This window comes from Oncorhynchus masou, chromosome 15, assembly GCF_036934945.1.
Source record: "Oncorhynchus masou masou isolate Uvic2021 chromosome 15, UVic_Omas_1.1, whole genome shotgun sequence".
NCBI classification, from domain to species: domain Eukaryota; kingdom Metazoa; phylum Chordata; class Actinopteri; order Salmoniformes; family Salmonidae; genus Oncorhynchus; species Oncorhynchus masou.
In genome coordinates this window covers 40,443,285-40,462,721 of record NC_088226.1, presented here as the reverse complement: position 1 = coordinate 40,462,721, position 19,437 = coordinate 40,443,285, and the positions used below count along the sequence as shown (strand labels likewise).

The following is a 19,437-nucleotide window of genomic DNA, read 5'->3' as shown; positions in this document are numbered from 1 at the left end:
CCCTGTCCTATCTCTCCCAGTGCTCGTGCCGTAAAGACATGGTGAAGATCTCCATGGATGTGTTTGTGAGGAAGTTCCAACCAGATCGCTACAAGGCATGGAAGGCAGGGAAAGACAACATTCCTATTGACCACTCCAAGCCCACGCCAGAGGCTGCTGAGTTCCTGACGGGAGAGAAGACAGGGGAGCCTGGGAAGGAGGGTCCAAGCCCCAGCGAGGCCCCTGACCAGGAGGAGGACACCCCAGGCACCACTGCACAGGAGGAGACGAGGTCTGTACTTTACTGTTCTCACTTACCCTGTCATGTTTGCCATTTCCAGCTGGTATAGCTTAAAGCCCTAGAGTTGATATCCGCGCCCAACGAAAGTACAATTGGCATTAAATAAAATCCCCAGTTTGTGGGTGAAAGGGTGTGTCCCATAACTTTGCTAGGGAGTAAAGATGTTAGGGACAATATAGAATGATTCACAATAATTGTTCGCTAAAATAATATTTGCTTGCCAATATGTAAATGTTAGCAATCCTTTGCATGAACTACCTAATTTATTACAAATATTAATTGTTAATTGTGGGAATTAAGGCAAAGGATTTTTTTTATATCATTTTTTAATAGTTATATAATACAAATCGAGTTGAGTGCGATGGAAATGCTTTTGACGGCTGATCTGCTTCTGTTCTGTGGGTGGCACTGTGTGCTCTTTTCGAAGGATGGGTCCTGGTCTCTGGGGGGGTGCCAGTCACTGGGATGACAACCCAACTCGGGATGGGGAGGGGTTTTAGCTGGTGGAATAGTGGGGACCAATTAGAGGTTTATTTATTAGCAATGCACAAATCATGGTATAGCTATATGGACACTCAATCACTATGGTACTTTTTAATGATGAGTATATATATGATAAATAGATTTGAAACTTCTATTTCATTATGGTGAAATAAGTATTAGCCAGTTATAATTGTAATGGCTTAGCTCATAATAAGAAAAGACTATCAGTATTTACCTGGCTAAAAGAGAAGGAATATAATTTCTATTGTTTACAGGAAACTCATTCAACAATTTTAGGTGAAGTTGTGTGGAAAAAGGACTGGGGGGGGGGGGGTGAAACATTTCTTCCATGGGCAAAGAAATTCAAAAGGTGTGAATGTTAATTAACAGTCATTTTGATCCAAATGTACAAATTGTCCAAACAGATCAAGGTCGATGGATGATTTAAAATGTTATTGGACCTTAAACCGATATGGCCTATTAACCTATGCAGTCCAAATAATGATGACCCACGTTTCTTTGAAAATATAGTATTACTAAATACAAGTATTACTTTTTTCCCTTAAAGGTAGGGGTCAAAATTATTGGCACCTAAAGATACTTATAAATAAAGTAGTCAAAAGTTTAGTATTTGGTCCCATATTCCGAGCACGCAATGACTATCTAGCTTGTGATCCTACACACTTGTTGGATGCATTGGCAGTTCGTTTAGGTTGTTTTGATCATTTTGTTCCCAGTAGAAATTAAATGGTAAATAATGCATTGTTATTTGAGTCACTTTTATTGTAAAAAATGATTATGAATAATCCTGAATGATTTGTGAATAATGAGTGAGAACGTTAGATGGTCAAAGATAACACGTTAAGACAATTTACACTGAACAAAAATATAAACGCATCATGTGAGAAAAGATCCCAGAAATGTTCCATACAAAGTTTCTTTCTTTCAAATTGTGTGCACAATTTTTTTTACACCCCTGTCAGTGAGCATTTTTCCTTTTGCCAAGATAATCCTCCCACCTGCCAGGTGTGCATATCAAGAAGCTGATTTAAACATTATGATCATTACACAGGTGCATCTTGTGCTGGGGACAAAAGGCCATTAAGATGTGCAGCTTTGTCACACAACACAATGCCACATGCAATTGGAATGCCCACCACAGTATTGAATACTAATTTTGTTACCATAAGCCGCCTCCAACATTGTTTTCAAGAATTTAGCAGAACATCCAACCAGCCTCACAACCGCAGACCACATGTAACCAAGCCAGCCCAAGTACCTCTCATCCGGCTTCTTCAAGTGCGGGATCGTCTGAGACCAGACACTTGGACAGCTGATGAAACTGAGTGTTTCTGTCTGTAAGAAAGCCCTTTTATGGGGAAAACTCATTCTGATTGGCTGGGCCTGGCACCACAGTGGGCGGGCCTGGCTCCCAAGATTAGGGCCTAATTTATTTATTTCAATTGATTTCCTTATTAATTGTAACTCAGTAATATTGTTGCATGTTGATTTTATATTTTTGTTTGGTATAGATCCAATAATACAAACAGATGAACATCAAGAAAGTTCCTTCCCTGCCACAAAATGCTGAGTGATACGGACTATTTATTATTATAGTTCAGGGCTCTACGCTAACATTTTTTACAAGGAGTACATGATGTGCTTCGAAGTAGAAATGTAGAAGCACACAAATAAATTTAGGGGAGACGGTGACTAAAAGTTAATGAATACAGTTTTTTGAGAGTGTGCTTGATTGACCATGGATCAATCATTAGATGAGAGAGGTTCAGCTGGCCCGGGGCGGGCCGTTTCAGTGGCAACTTGGGCACTTAGCAGCAGAATGTTGCAGCAAACTCAAATTAACATTGAAAACCAAAATAGCATGTGAACAAAATATTTAAATGGCCAAGAAACACGAGGACAAAGTCATACTTAAGTTACCTTGTCAATTCGACAGGTGGGCTTTGGATAATAAAAAATAAAACTGTTGCCAAATAGTGTGTGGCCAATGTGGCAGGTGAAATATACTTTCTTACCCACCAATGACAAAATCTACCCTCATTTGGCCAGTGTTAATCACCAACGCTCCATGCTAACCTCCCCTGTTATTGGTACTGGTGAGAGGTTAGCATGTCTTGGGGGTATGACCTTTGGCCCTCTAACTTTCTCTGTCATAATCCTAAATAACTTGTGAATAATCTGTGATCAGGGTAGCATTCACATTAATGTAGAAGTGAGCCAGATGTCTCGCTGGATGTATGTACAGTGCCTTTGGAAAAGATTCCGATGCCTTGACTTTTTCTAAATTTTCTTACGTTGCAGCCTGATTTTAAACTAGATTAAATAAAACAATTTCCTCATCAATCTACATACAATACCCCATTATGACAAAGCCCAAGTTTTTTTTTTTTAAATGAAAAACGGCAATGCCTTATTTACGTAAGTATTCTTACTGTTCGCAATGAGACTCGATTGAGCTCGGATGCATCTTGTTTCCATTGATCATCCTTGATGTTTCTACAACGAGTACACGTGTGGTAAAGTCAATTGATTGGACATGTTTTGTAAAGACACAGACCTGTCTATAAAGGTCCCACAGTTGACAGTGCATGTCAGAGCGAAAACCAAACCATGAGGTCGAAAGGAATAGTCCGTAGCACTCCGAGACAGGATTGTATCGAGGCACAAGATTCTCTGGTCTGATGAAACCAAGATTTAACTCAAGCGTCACATCTGGAGGAGGAAACCTGGCACCATCCCTACGGTGAAGCATGGTGGTGGCAGCATCATGCTATGGTAATGTTTTTCAGTGGCAGAGACTGGGAGACTAGTCAGGATTGAGGAAAAGATTAACGGAGCAAAGTACAGTGCAAAAGTATTCATCCCCCTTGCCGTTTTTACTATTTTGTTGCATTACAACCTGTAATTTAACTGGATTTTTATTTGGATGTTATGTAATGGACATAAATAAAATTGTCCAAATTGGTGAAATGAAAAAAAATAACTTGTTTAAAAAGAATAATAAAAAATGGAAAGTGGTGTGTGCATATCAATCAAATGTATTTATAAAGCCCTTCTTACATAAGCTGATGTCACAAAGTGTACAGAAACCCAGCCTAAAACAGAAAGCAATGCAGGTGTAGAAGCACGGTGGCTAGGAAAAACTCCCTAGAAAGTCCAGGACCTAGGAAGAAACCTAGAGAGGAACCAGGCTATGAGGGGTGGCCAGTCCTCTTCTGGCTGTGCCGTGTGGAGATTTGAACATCTTGGCCATGTTCTGTTATAATGCTCATAGATGACAGGCAGGGTCAAATAATAATAATCAGTGGTTGTAGGGTGCAACAGGTCAGCACCTCAGGAGTAAATGTCAGTTGGCTTTTCATAGCTGATCATTCAGAGTATTTCTACTGCTCCTGCTGTCTCTAGAGAGTTGAAAACAGCAGGTCTGGGACAGGTAGCACGTCCGGTGAACAGGTCATGGTTCCATAGCCTCAGGCAGAACAGTTGAAACTGGAGCAGCAGCATGGCCAGGTGGACTGGGGAAACGAGTCGTCAGGCCAGGTAGGCCTGAGGCATGGTCCTACATCTCTGATCCTCCTCTGAGCGGGAGCGTACTTAAATTCACACAGGACACCGGATAAGACAGCAGAAATACGCCAGATATAACAGACTGACCCTAGCCCCCCGGCACATACATTTCTGCAGCATAAATGCTGGAGGCTGAGACATGAGGGGTTGGGAGACACTGTGGCCCTGCCCGACGATACCCCCGGACAGGGCCAAACAGGCAGCATATAACCCCACCCATTTTGCCAAAGCACAGCCCACACACCACTAGAGTGATATCTTCAACCACCAACTTACCATCCTGAGACTAGGCCGACCTTCACACTCCTGGGCCAAACTACACGCAATCATAGGACCTACTGAAGAGATGAGTCTTCAGTAAAGACTTAAAGGTTGAGACCTAGTCTGCGTCTCTCATGGGTAGGCAGACCATTCCATAAAAATATAGCTCTATAGAAGAAAACCCTGCCTCCAGGTGTTTGCGTAGAAATTCTAAGGACAGTAAGGAGGCCTGCGTCTTGTGACCGTAGCGTACGTGTAGGTATGTACGGCAGGACCAAATCGTAAAGATGAGTAAGAGCAAGCCCATGTAATGCTTTGTAGGTTAGCAGTAAAACCAGCCCTTGCCTTATCAGGAAGCCAGTGTAGAGAGGCTAGCACTGGAGTAATATGATAAAATTGTTTGGTTCTAGTCAAGATTCTAGCAGCCGTGTTTAGCACAAACTGAAGTTTGTTTAGTTGTTTTCATCCGGGTTGCCGGAAAGTTGAGCATTGCGGTAGTCTAACCTAGAAGTGACAAAAGCATGGATACATTTTTCTGCATTATTTTTGGACAAAGTTTGATTTTTTTTTTGCAATGTTAGGTAGATGGAAAAAACCTGTCTTTGAAACAGTCTTTATATGTTTGTTAAAAAAAGAGATCAGGGTCCAGAGTAACGCCGAGGTCCTTCAGTTTTATTTGAGATGACAGTACAACCATCAAGATTAATTGTCAGATTCAACAGAAGATCTTTGTTTCTTGGGACCTATAACAAGCATCTCTGTTTTGTTCCGAGTTTAAAAGTAGAACATTTGCAGCCGTCCACTTCCTTATGTCTGAAACACAGGGTTCTAAGGATGATTAGTTTTACGTCTAATACTGCGGGTAATGGAGTCGCCAATAACTAGGGTTTTCAATTTGTCAGAGCTAATGGTGGGAGGCTTCAGCGTCTCAGACCCCATAATGGGAGGAGTATAGACCAGAGAAGGCTCGGCCTCTGACTCCGACTCGCTGCTTAATGAGGAGAATCGGTTGAAGGTTTCTGTCGGCTGAATGAGCGACACCGGTTGAGCAATCATACAGCATTTCCTTCCAGAAGCCATGAGAAAGTTGTCTGGCTGCGGGGACTGTGCGGGGGGATTTATACTACTATCTGTACTTACTGGTGGCATAGACACTATTTCATACTTTCCTACACTTAAATTACCCTTGCCTAACGATTGAGTCTGAAGCTAGGCTAGCAGCACAGCTATCCTCGCTGCAAGGCGATCGTTCTCCTGTATGTTATGAGTACAGTGACTGCAATTAGAAGGCATCATGTTAATGTTACTACTTAGCTTCGGCTGGTGGAGGTCCTGACGAAAAACGTCCAGATAAAGTGTCCAGAGTGAAAAAGTCGAGTGAGGTGGGGAAAACTAAAAATATAAACGGTAATTAAAATGTAAAAACTGGAAAGTTGGCAGGTAGCAAAGTAAGGTTAGAAACAAAACGCACAGCAGCATGAAAACAACTCTAAATATGTATTCACCCGCTTTGCTATGAAGCCTCTAAATAAGATATGGTTCAACCAATTACCTCCAGAAGTTAAATAATTAGCTAGATTGCACATAGGTTGACTTTATTTAAGTGTCACATGATGTCAGTATAGTACACTGCTCAAAAAATAAAGGGAACACTTAAACAACACAATGTAACTCCAAGTCAATCACACTTCTGTGAAGCAACACTGATTGACAATACATTTCACATGCTGTTGTGCAAATGGAATAGACAACAGGTGGAAATTTATAGGCAATTTGCAAGGCAACCCCAATAAAGGAGTGGTTCTGCAGGTGGTGACCACAAACCACTTCTCAGTTCCTATGCTTCCTGGCTGATGTTTTGGTCACTTTTGAATGCTTGCGGTGCTTTCACTCTAGTGGTAGCATGAGACGGAGTCTACAACCCACACAAGTGTCTCAGGTAGTGCGACACATCAATGCGAGCTGTGGCAAGAAGGTTTGCTGTGTCTGTCAGCGTAGTGTCCAGAGCATGGAGGCGCTACCAGGAGACAGGCCAGTACATCAGGAGACGTGGAGGAGGCCATAGGAGGGCAACAACCCAGCAGCAGGACCGCTACCTCCGCCTTTGCGCAAGGAGGAGCAGGAGGAGCACTACCAGAGCCCTGCAAAATGACCTCCAGCAGGCCACAAATGTGCATGTGTCTGCTCAAATGGTCAGAAACAGACTCCATGAGGGTGGTATGAGGGCCCGACGTCCACAGGTGGGGGTTGTGCTTACAGCCCAACACCGTACAGGACGTTTGGCATTTCCCAGAGAACACCCAAGATTGGCAAATTCGCCACTGGCGCCCTGTGCTCTTCAGAGATGAAAGCAGGTTCACACTGAGCGCATGTGACAGACGTGACAGTCTGGAGACGCCGTGGAGAATGTTCTGCTGCCTGCAACATCCTCCAGCATGACTGGTTTGGCAGTGGGTCAGTCATGGTGTGGGGTGGCATTTCTTTGGGGGGCCGCACAGCCCTCCATGTGCTCGCCAGAGGTAGCCTGACTGCCATTATGTACCGAGATGAGATCCTCAGACCCCTTGTGAGACCATATGCTGGTGCGGTTGGCCCTGGGTTCCTCCTAATGCAAGACAATGCTAGACCTCATGTGGCTGGAGTGTGTCAGCAGTTCCTGCAAGAGGAAGGCATTGATGCTATGGACTGGCCCGCCCGTTCCCCAGACCTGAATCCAATTAAGCACATCTGGGACATCATGTCTCGCTCCATCCACCAACGCCACGTTGCACCACATTCTGTCCAGGAGTTGGCGGATGCTTTAGTCCAGGTCTGGGAGGAGATCCCTCAGGAGACCATCCGCCACCTCATCAGGAGCATTCCCAGGCGTTGTAGGGAGGTCATACAGGCACGTGGAGGCCACACACACTACTGAGCCTCATTTTGACTTGTTTTAAGGACATTACATCGATGTTGGATCAGCCTGTAGTGTGGTTTTTCCATTGATAATTTTTGTGTGATTTTGTTGTCCGCACATTCAACTATGTAAAGAAAAAAGTATTTAATAAGAATAATTAATTGATTCAGATCTAGGATGTGTTATTTTAGTGTTCCCTTTATTATTTGAGCAGTGTATATATACACCTGTTCTGAAAGGCCCCAGAGTCTGCAGTAGCACTAAGCAAGGGGCACGACTAATCAAGCGACACCATGAAGACCAAGGAGCTCTCCAAACAGGTCAAGAACAAAGTTGTGTAGTTGTACAGATCAGGGTTGGGGTCTAAAAATATATACAACTTTGAACATCCCACGGAGCACCATTAAATCCATTATTACAAAATTGAAAGAATATGGCACCACAACAAACCTGCCAAGAGAGGGCCGTCCACCATAACTCACAGACCAGGCAATGAGGGAATTAATCAGAGAGGCAACAAAGAGACCAAAGATAACCGTGAAGGAGCTGCAAAGCTCCACAGTGGAGATTTGAGTATCTGTCTCAGGGACCACTTTAAGCCGTACCCTCCACAGAGCTGTGATTTATGGAAGAGTGGCCAGAAAAAAAGCCATTGCTGAATGAAAAAATAAGCAAACATGTTTGTTGTTCACCAAAAGGCATGTGGGAGACTCCCCCAAACAAATCGAAGAAGGTACTCTGGTCATATGAGCCAAAAATTTAGCCTTTTGCCCATCGAAGAAAACGCTATGTCTGGCACAAAATCAACACCCTGAGAACACCATCCCCAATGAAGCATGGTGGTGGCAGCATCATGCTGTGGGGATGTTCATCATCGGCAGGGACTGGGAAACTGGTCAGAATTGAAGGAATGATGGATGGTGCTAAATACAGGGATATTCTTGAGGGAAACCTGTTTGTCTTCCAGAGATTTGAGACTGGGATGGAGGTTCACCTTCCAGCAGGACAATGACCCTAAGCATACTGCTAAAGCAACACTCGAGTGGTTTAAGGGGAAACATTTTAAATGTCTTGGAATGGCCTAGTCAAAGCCCATACCTCAAACCGAGAATCTGTGGTATGACTTAAAGATTGTTTTACACCAGTGTAACCCATCCAACTTGAAGGAGCTGGAGCAGTTTTGCTTTGAAAAATGGGAAAAAATCCCAGTAGCTAGATGTGCCAAGCTTATAGAGACATAACACAAGAGCCTTGCAGCTGTAATTGCTGCAAAAGGTGACTCTACAAAGTATTGACTTTGGGGGGTGAATAGTTAGGCACACTCAAGTGTTCTGTTTTTGTCTTGTTTGTTTCACAATAAAAAAAGAAAGAAATATTTTGCATTCAAAGTGGTAGGCATGTTTTGTAAATCAAATGATACGAACCCCCCAAAAATCCATTTTAATTCCAGGTTGTAAGGCAACAAAGTAGGAAAAATGCCAAAGGGGGTGAATACTTTCGCAAGTCACTGTATAGACAGATCCTTGATGATGTTAGGTTCTTCTTTTTCAGAGTAAGTAACTAACACTAGAGAAGCTTGACCAAGTTTAATTCTTCTCACAGCTTCGTCGAAAGCTGTATTTAGACAAAAACATTTTCTCGCCATCACAAGTGTGTGTGTGTATATATACAGTGCCTTGCGAAAGTATTCGGCCCCCTTGAACTTTGCGACCTTTTGCCACATTTCAGGCTTCAAACAAAAAGATATAAAACTGTATTTTTTTGTGAAGAATCAACAACAAGTGGGACACAATCATGAAGTGGAACGACATTTATTGGATATTTCAAACTTTTTTTAACAAATCAAAAACTGAAAAATTGGGCGTGCAAAATTATTCAGCCCCCTTAAATTAATACTTTGTAGCGCCACCTTTTGCTGCGATTACAGCTGTAAGTCGCTTGGGGTATGTCTCTATCAGTTTTGAACATCGAGAGACTGAAACTTTTTCCCATTCCTCCTTGCAAAACATCTCGAGCTCAGTGAGGTTGGATGGAGAGGACTTTGGACTTTGACTTGGCCATTCTAACACCTGGATATGTTTATTTTTGAACCATTCCATTGTAGATTTTGCTTTATGTTTTGGATCATTGTCTTGTTGGAAGACATCTCCGTCCCAGTCTCAGGTATTTTGCAGACTCATCAGGTTTTCTTCCAGAATGGCCCTGTATTTGGCTCCATCCATCTTCCAATCAATTTTAACCATCTTCCCTGTCCCTGCTGAAGAAAAGCAGGCCCAAACCATGATGCTGCCACCACCATGTTTGACAGTGGGCATGGTGTGTTCAGGGTGATGAGCTGTGTTGCTTTTACGCCAAACATAACGTTTTGCATCGTTGCCAAAAAGTTCTATTTTGGTTTCACCTGACCAGAGCACCTTCTTCCACATGTTTGGTGTGTCTCCCAGGTGGCTTGTAGCGAAATTTAAACAACACTTTTTATGGATATCTTTAAGAAATGGCTTTCTTCTTGCCACTCTTCCATAAAGGCCAGATTTGTGCAATATACGACTGATTGCTGTCCTATGGACAGAGTCTCCCACCTCAGCTGTAGATCTCTGCAGTTCATCCAGAGTGATCATGGGCCTCTTGGCTGCATCTCTGATCAGTCTTCTCCTTGTATGAGCTGAAAGTTTAGAGGGACGGCCAGGTCTTGGTAGATTTGCAGTGGTCTGATACTCCTTCCATTTCAATATTATCGCTTGCACAGTGCTCCTTGGGATGTTTAAAGCTTGGGAAATCTTTTTGTATCCAAATCCGGCTTTAAACTTCTTCACAACAGTATCTCGGACCTGCCTGGTGTGTTCCTTGTTCTTCATGATGCTCTCTGCGCTTTTAACGGACCTCTGAGACTATCACAGTGCAGGTGCATTTATACGGAGACTTGATTACACACAGGTGGATTGTATTTATCATCATTAGTCATTTAGGTCAACATTGGATCATTCAGAGATCCTCACTGAACTTCTGGAGAGAGTTTGCTGCACTGAAAGTAAAGGGGCTGAATAATGTTGCACGCCCAATTTTTCAGTTTTTTATTTGTTAAAAAAGTTTGAAATATCCAATAAATGTCGTTCCACTTCATGATTGTGTCCCACTTGTTGTTGATTCTTCACAAAAAAATACAGTTTTCTATCTTCATGTTTGAAGCCTGAAATGTGGCAAAAGGTCGCAAAGTTCAAGGGGGCCGAATACTTTCGCAAGGCACTGTATCTATATACCCACTTTGGACACTACTCCTTTTCTCGAATCCTTACATCTTATGGTTTGACAGGAAGAGGGTAACAGGATACTAAAACCATTATTTCTCCCTTCAGGGGATCTGACCTGACCTCAACCCCTCCTTCGCCTAATCCACAGATTTCCTCTCGTATCACCTATCGCACTTCTTTGACTCTCTCCCGTCCACGCAGCACATTCCACAGCCACTCTACAGATCTCACTCCTTATATACTATGTATCTGATCGATCATGTCTTTAATATGTCAATGTTCAAAGTTTAGCCCGAATCCAACAATGAAAACATGCTCCAGTGTTCTCAGGACCTCAGACTGGGGCGAAGGTTTACCTTCCAACAGGACAACGACCCCAAGCACACAGCCAAGACAACACAAGAGTGGCTTCGGGACAAGTCTCTGAATGTCCTTGTGGCTGAGCCAGATCCCGGACTTAAACCTGATCGACTGGAGAGACCTAAAAATAGCTGTGCAGCAACACTCTCCATCCAACCTGACAGATCTTGAGAGGATCTGCAGAAAAGAATGGGAGAAACTCCCAAAATACTGGTGTGCCAAGCTTATGCGTCACAGCCAAGAAGAGTCGAGGCAAATCACTGCCAAAGGTGCTTCAACAAAGTTCTGAGTAAAGGGTCTGAATACTTATGTAATTGTAATATTTGTCTTTTTAATTTTAAATAATTAGCAAACATCTATTTAAAAACATTTTGCTTTGTTATTATGGGGTATTGTGTGTAGATTGATGAGGGGAAAAACTATAATACATTTTTGAATAAGGCTGTAATCTAACAAAATGTGGAAAAAGTCCAGGGGTCTGATTGCTTTCTGAAGGCACTGTATCTGAAGCATCCGTTTCGAACTTCCAACCACCATGAGAGGATGTCCAGTGGCGAGAAATGGGTTTAGATGGCGGTAGATGAAACTTGGCTGACTTTCTGCAAATGTTCTCATTGTTGAAATAGTTGAACTCGATACAGTTTTCTGTACCCAAAACTAGAATCCGTTATAAACAGAGGGCACTAAGTTTTGTGGACTTGACTCTTTTCTAAAAATGGCAGTGTTTAGAAGGGTCGAATTTAGTTATTGCACACTTTGGAGTAGTGTGCAATAACTAGTGTCTTGTATCTACTGTGCATACTTTGCATGTGCAGCAAATACATGCTAGAACGCCCCCTATTCCCACGTCCTTGCTTGTTCTACCCACTATGCTTCATTTGCTCCCACTGGAAACCACACCAGGGGTGTATCTTGGGTTAGTTACCAGCATCTTGGATTATAATGTGGGGGGGTCAAAATAATGAAAGTATATATATATATATTTTTCTATCTACTAAATCCATTTGAAAATGTTGATTACACTGGGGGTGTTTCCTGGGCAAGAATAGGTTAAACTCCTGATTTTTAAACTATTCTTGTAATATAATGGATGGTCAGTCCTTGCATCCAAAGCTCTGTCTATGAATTTGTTTCTACTGCAGATTGACCCTTTTTTTTAAATGATCAAATAAAATAATTTATTCATTCTTTGTTCACCACTTTGAGCTTGTGTCTTAAAAGAGACATATATAAAAAAAACATTGACAGTTCCCCTCTCTGTCCTGTGCCACAGCAACCTGAAGCTGAAGGTTGGGAAAAAGCGCCAGCGGGAAGCAGTTGTGGAGGCAAAGGAGGATGAAGACACTGAGCAAGCTAAGGAGGAAGGAGAGGTAGCGCAAAAGAAAGTCAAGCTGGAAAAGTGGAGTGGAGGACACACCCCAGCACACAAAGGTACCTCAGTTAGGTGACCCCGTGATGGACGCTATGCAAGAATTATACAAAAAAAATATAAAAAAACTAATCCAATTTTCTCTTCATGTCAATGTGGGCATCAAAATACATAAATTATTTTAAAACATGAGTATGGAAGTTGTTAACCATGTCTAAAAATCAAATATATATGTTGTGATATTTACGCGATATGAGCCCAAATTTAAAGCACATGCTATGCTTAGAATATTTAATTCTGTGGGACAGCCCTTCTGAAATCCAGTGTGTTCATATTGGCTCTTTGCGAATGGTATTCCTCACTCTACCAGAGTAAGATCAATGTGATATTGTATTGGAAAGTATTGAAAAATAAGGTTGAACGTTTTTCCTTTGTTTCAGTCATGATTTTAAAACGACAATTTTTTGGCTGCAGTCCTGCAATCGATCAAATTTCAAATGTGTCCCATCTTTGTGTGCAGCTGGCTAGCAGGCAGCTCACGGTCTGCCTTTTCTGAGCCTAGGATAATTATTTCCTGGAAACGGTCGCAATGTAACCCAACTCCGATGTAGGCCTACCTTTTTAGAATTAAGCTATGTTATTAGACTAGTAGTCTTCTGAGTTACGGTTCAGACTTAGTGAGAAGTGTGTGTGTGTGTGTGTGTGTGGGGATGCAGGTAGCACAGGGTTGGGCGTATTATTTGGCGCACTAGTTCTAATCAGTTGGCCTACTGAATACAACATCACTGTGATTGTACACTGAGTATAACAAACATTAGGAACACCTTCCTAATATTAGGTGGCACCCCCACCCTTTTGCCCTCAGAACAGCCTCAACTCGTTGGGGCATGGACCCTACAAGGCGTCGAAAGCATTCCACAGGGATGCTGGCCTATGTTGACTTCAATGTTTCCCACAGTTGACATGTTGGCTGGATTTCCTTTGGATGGTGGACCATTCTTGATACACACTGGAAACTGTTGAGTGTCATCTACACTGATTTGAAGTGGATTTAACAAGTGACATCAATAAGGGATCATCTTTCACCTAGTCAGTCTGCCATGGAAGGAGCAGATGTTCACAATGTTTTGTATATTCAGTGTACAGTATACAGCCTAACAGTTACTAAATAGTAACCTTGCTTTTTTGTTCATGATTATCTATTCCCCTGTGTGTTTGTGTGAAAATGTGTGTGCGCGAGCTGTACCCTATTCCTCTGTGTGAACTCCTAGTTCTGCATTAAACAATATGCAGCATATACCGCATTACTTTAAATGAACAGACTAATTAGCATATTATGTATTATATTTGCATAAAGTAGTATTAGAAGTTGTATTCTAATTTCATTGATTGTTAGTCTCTGTTTTTCATAAAGCATTAAGATTTGTTTATAATATGACCACCCTACTTTAAATGATTGGGCTTAAATTACTGGAATGTTATATTCTGTAATGCTACATGTGCATATTAAATGCATCATTTGCATAGCAGTATATATTTTTTTCCCCGAACAGTATGGCCAACCTATCTTGAGTTATTGGACAAAAAAGTGTTGAATTTAAGAATCCAGACATGTGATTTGGTGCCTTTATTGACTAGGGATTAACGTTGACCTGTCTGACCCTTTGATCTTTTCAGATCACTTTAAAATAAGATATCTCATAAAATAAGATCAATTGTGTTCATGGGAAGCTTCTCAATAACATGAAATACAAAGTATAACACCAGAACCACAGTTTCATTTTGTCCCTTAAGGGGCAGCAGGTAGCCTAGTGGTTAGAGCTTTGGGGCCGGTAACCGAAAGGTTTCTGGATCGAATCCTCGAGCTGACAAGGTAAAATTACGTTTTGCTCCTGAACAAGGCTGTTCCCCAGTAGGCCATCATTGTAAATAAGAATTTGTTCTTCACTGAAATAAATAAATAAATAAATAAAATATCCACCAGATTCAATCCATACATAAATATTGTATATGGATATGGAGGTACAAAGGTAAGGTACCTCAGTTAATCTTTGACCATGCTACCAAACAATTAAACAGGGACTGACACTAGTCTACTGCAGATTGACTTGAGGGAGATAATTTTGACTTGCGATTCTCCAACTGGTGGGTCGCAACCCCAATTTGGGTCATGGGAGGTTTTGAATGGTTCTCAGGTGTCTGAATAAAAATATTCAATAATTAAAACTTCTTTGGGATCGGTGTCCCGTACAGGGGACGGTTGCGCTAACGTAGGCTAATGCGATTAGCATGAGGTTGTAAGTAACAAGAACGTTTCTCAGGACATAGACATATCTGATATTGGCAGAAAGCTTAAATTATTGTTAATCTAACTGAACTGTTCAATTTACAGTGCAATAATACCGTGCTATTGTTTGAGGAGAGTGCACAATTTTGAACATGAAAAGTTATTAAACCTCTCTGGGATAGGGGCCAATAGCCAGGGAAAATGTAGAGCGCCAAATTCAAATAAAATACAATAAAAATCTAACTTTCATTAAATCACACATGTGAGATACCAAATTAAAGCTACACTCGTTGTGAATCCAGCCAACATGTCAGATTTCAAAAATGCTTTTTGGCGAAAGCATAAGATGCTATTATGATAGCACAACAGTAAACAAAGAGAAAGCATATTTCAACCCTGCAGGCGCTACACAAAACACAGAAATAAATATCAATCATGCCTTACCTTTGACGAGCTTATTTTGTTGGCACTCCAATATGTCCCAAAAACATCACAAATGGTCCTTTTGTTCGATTAATTCCGTCGATATATATCCAAAATGTCTATTTGGCGCGTTTTAATCCAGATGAACACAGCTTCCAACTTGCGCAACGTCACTACAAAATATCTCAAAAGTTACCTGTAAACTTTGCCAAAACATTTCTAACTACTTTTGTAATACAACTTTAGGTATTTTTAAACGTTAATAATCGATCAAATTGAATACGGGGACAATCAATACAGTAAGACAACAAACTCACGCTACTTTTCAAGTCATGCTCCTCTCTCAAAAAGTAGACTTCAAATGACACTCATTCAAGATGGCTGTACTTCTTCATTACACAAAGGAATAACCTCAACCAATTTCTAAAGACTGGTGACATCCAGTGGAAGCGGTAGGAACTGCAAACAAGTCCCTTAGAAATGAAAACTCATTGAATAGACAGTGACCTCAAAAACAAAAAAAATCTGAATGATTTGTCATCTCGGTTTTGCCTGCAACATAAGATCTGTTATACTCACAGACATGATTCAAACAGTTTTAGAAACTTCAGAGTGTTTCCTATCAAAATCTACTAATAATACATGCATATCTTATATTCTGGGGATGAGTAGCAGGAAGTTGAAATTGGGCACGCTATTTATCCAAAAGTGAAAATGCTGCCCCCTATCCTGATGTTTTAATAAACAAATTAGGCAGATTTGGGGCAGTCTTGAAACAACATTTTGAACAGAAATGCAATGGGTTCATTGGATCAGTCTAAAACTTTGCACATACACTGCTGCAGTTCAGTGGCCAAAATCTAAATTGCACCTGGGCTGGAATAATACATTATGGCCTTTCTCTTGCATTTCAAAGATGATGGTACAAGAAAATACAAAATGTTTTTTTTTCTTTTTTTTTCTATAATTTTTTACCAGATCTATTGTGTTATTTTCCTACATTCCTTTCAGTGTTTCCTTTCAAATGGTACCAAGAATATGCATATCCTTGCTTCAGGGCCTGAGCTACAGGCAGTTAGATTTGGGTATGTCATTTTAGGCGAAAATTGAAAAAATGGGGCGGATTCTTAATTAAACAACGTAAACCAGGTAGAAGTGTGTAGAAGTGATAATGAACTTAAATTTAAAACATTTTATCGCTGAATTTATTTAAAAAAAAAAAGCAGTCACAGTATTTTCAATATAGAGCTATAAGAAGCACTATTATGGTTGATTTTGTGGTCTCAAGACAGTGAGTTTATTAACATTCTTCATGAAGAATGTGGGCAAATATGTATTATTGACAAATAGAGGTGGTAATGTTGTTCCCTTTTCATAATTGCCACATTTGCTATCAATATAGCTTTACAAATAGTGTTCCAGATTGTATTTTGGCTGCAAATATTGGGTCTCAACAGACTACCTGATTTTAATTTGTGTCCCGAGGCAAAAACCAGTTGAGAACCACTGAGTTAGATATTGTCTTGTGCCTCCAGCTTTTCATTTTGTTTGTTTTTTATTTCAGAGCCGAAGCCGGAGGACGTTAAAAATGAGCTAACAAAGCTACCACCCAACGCACAGACCAACCGAAACACAAACGCCAGCCGAAAGCTAGCACTTCAGATGAAAGCCAATAACTCTATTAAATCCACTCTAATCAAGTCTCAGCCACAGACTAACAGTCGGTCAACCCAACCAGCAGTACCAGGCCCCTCCTCCCATAGTTCAGAGAAGGCCGGCCCCAGTGAGGATGTGAAGCCTCCAGCACCAGCCAACAGCCCTAGCCCTGCTCACCGACTCTTCCAGAGGACCCTGAGCCCGACAGACGTGCTGCACGTCCACAGCTACGCCAAGGGAGACTACAGCGAGGGAGAGAGCAAGGAGGACATGAGGAGCAATAGTAGTGATAGTGAAGCAGAGGAACAGGATGACAGCAAGGTGAGGGGTGGAGGAGCAGTGACACAGGAGAAGAGGAGTAGTGTCCAAACATCACGTCACTTAACCTCTGTCTGTAGGATTGGCTTTATGATGATTTTTCAGGTCAGCTATATACTGTACATGTTCAATGAATCAGCGCTATAATGATTATGTTGTTAACCCCTTTTATTCCACCAGGAGGCAGAAGAGGTAGCGGAGGATGAAGGTGTGCAAAGCAAACTGGGGAAGCTGCCTCACCATCACCCTCTGATGAAGGACAGCATGAGTGACGAGGGTGAATACAAATATTACTTCTTCATTCACATAGTTCAGCCCAAGTTAGGCTTCCTTTTCCTAAATATTGGATAAGACCTAAGGAAAGCAGTGTCAGGCATGTTCTGGCATTGAATAGAAAAGAGCATCATTCACTCATCGATGTTTGCATACTCGATGAGATGATAGTAGTTTGTCTGTGTGTGTTTTTAGAACTGTCTGTGGTTCCAATAACTCAGGGGATTAGAGCATATAGCATTGTGGATTTGATTTCCTTCATGGGCCACTGTCAATATCGCCACTTCTGTAAGTCGCTTTGGATATGGCTTGTGCTAATGCTAGACAATCTTTGTTTTGTTGTTTTTAGAGCTGCCAGAGCAGCCCCCAGTAGAGGAGGATGGGTTAGAGGGAGAGTTGTGGGCCAAGCCCTTTGTCCATCTGTGGCAGAACAGACCCCCCAGCCTGAAGAGAGAGAAGGAGTACAACCGTCGCATGGGCCTCCAGGCCCCATACTGCTCCGTGTGCTCATTGTTCCAGACCTACCAGCGGGTGAGGAGGGAGGAAAGGAGAGTAGAGGAGAGTGCTCAACAGCAGGCGAGGATGAGACACTCAGCACTCAGACACTTTAACAGGGGATTTTGGGAGCTAAAGCGTGTACCCTGTCAGTCATTAGTCTCAAAGGGATTCCTAAAGTAAATTCTTAACGAGAGTAAAGCTCTTATTAGGTGATTTATTTTCTTCGCTTAGCGTTAGGAGAAAAGTAGTTGTATTGTATAATACCCCACTCAGTACTCTTGAACAGTGAATTTGGTATTTCATGTTTTCTATGCCAAGTCTGAATTTAGCTCTATTTTGCTGTGTTTCTCTCCATGGCCATACCGAGTGCACAGATGAAAGCATACGCAAACTTTACTTTTTGAATTATACCCTTTTTATTAATGGCTTTGGTACTATTTTCACAAGTATAGTATGTGGTGAATTTTCTAAACTCTGTCACAAAACTCAAATGGTAAAGCTTGTAACGCAGCCAGTCTTACATTCAGAACCTTTAATTTCACATGTATTTTGACTGTAAACTTCTCTCGCCACACAACCATTGATCCAAAATATGTTTACTGTGAAATATACTGAACAAATATATAAAACGCAACATACAACTTTTAAAGATTTTACTGAGTTGCAGTTCATATAAGAATATCAGTCAACTGCAGCTAATTAAATAGACCCTAATCTATGGATTTCACATAATTTACCAGGGGGTGCAGCCATGGGTGGGCCTGGGAGGGCAGCCAATCAGATGATCTCACTGGTGAAAAAGCTGGATGTGGAGGTCCTGGGTTGGTGTGGTCACACATGATCTGTGGTTGTGAGGCAATTTGGCAGTAGGTCAAACCTATCTGAAACGATGTTGGAGGCAGTTTATGGGAGAGAAATTAACATTTCTCTGGCAACAGTTCTGGTAGACATTCCTACAGTCAGCGTGCCAATTGCTCACTCCCTCAACTTGAGACATCTGTGGCATTGTGTTCTGTGACAAAACTGCACATCTTAAAATGGCCTTTAATTGTTGGGGTGACAGGTAGCCTAGTGGACTTGTAACCAAAAGGTTGCAATATCGAATCCCAAAGCTGACAAGGTAAAAATCTGTTGTTAATCCACTGTTCTCCTGATCAAGGTAGTTAACACACTGTTCCTAGGCCGTCATTGAAAGTAAGATTTGTTCTGAACTGATTTGTTCCTCCCAAGCTTCATTATGACACCCCTCAGGTCTCTATTATAACTAATGATTTAATAGAAGTTAAAGTTCAGATATCCAAACCCATCACCATGAAGCGCTTCGAAAGGCTGGTCATGGCTCATATCAACAGCATCCCCCCGGATACCCTAGCCCCACTCCAATTTGCAACAGATCCACAGATGATGCAATCTCAATCACACTCCACACTGCCCTTTCCCACCTGAACAAAAAGAACACTTATGTTTGAATGCTGTTCATTAAACGACATCTCATCG

General features: G+C 41.6%; 1 protein-coding gene across 7 annotated transcripts in view; it reads left to right on the top strand.

Moving 5' to 3' along the window:
- The window catches only part of LOC135556245 (lysine-specific demethylase 4A-like), a 55,259-nt gene that overhangs the window by 19,225 nt on the left and 16,597 nt on the right, over window positions 1–19,437 (top strand). For 6 of the 7 annotated variants that reach the window (XM_064989269.1, XM_064989273.1, XM_064989267.1 and 3 more), the window contains 5 exons: window positions 21–271; window positions 12,390–12,547; window positions 16,760–17,172; window positions 17,350–17,446; window positions 17,792–18,018. In XM_064989269.1, the coding sequence (XP_064845341.1) occupies window positions 21–271; window positions 12,390–12,547; window positions 16,760–17,172; window positions 17,350–17,446; window positions 17,792–18,018 (1,146 nt within the window). The remainder of the gene's footprint in view (window positions 1–20; window positions 272–12,389; window positions 12,548–16,759; window positions 17,173–17,349; window positions 17,447–17,791; window positions 18,019–19,437) is intronic. The other variant, XM_064989272.1, reaches the window with a different exon arrangement.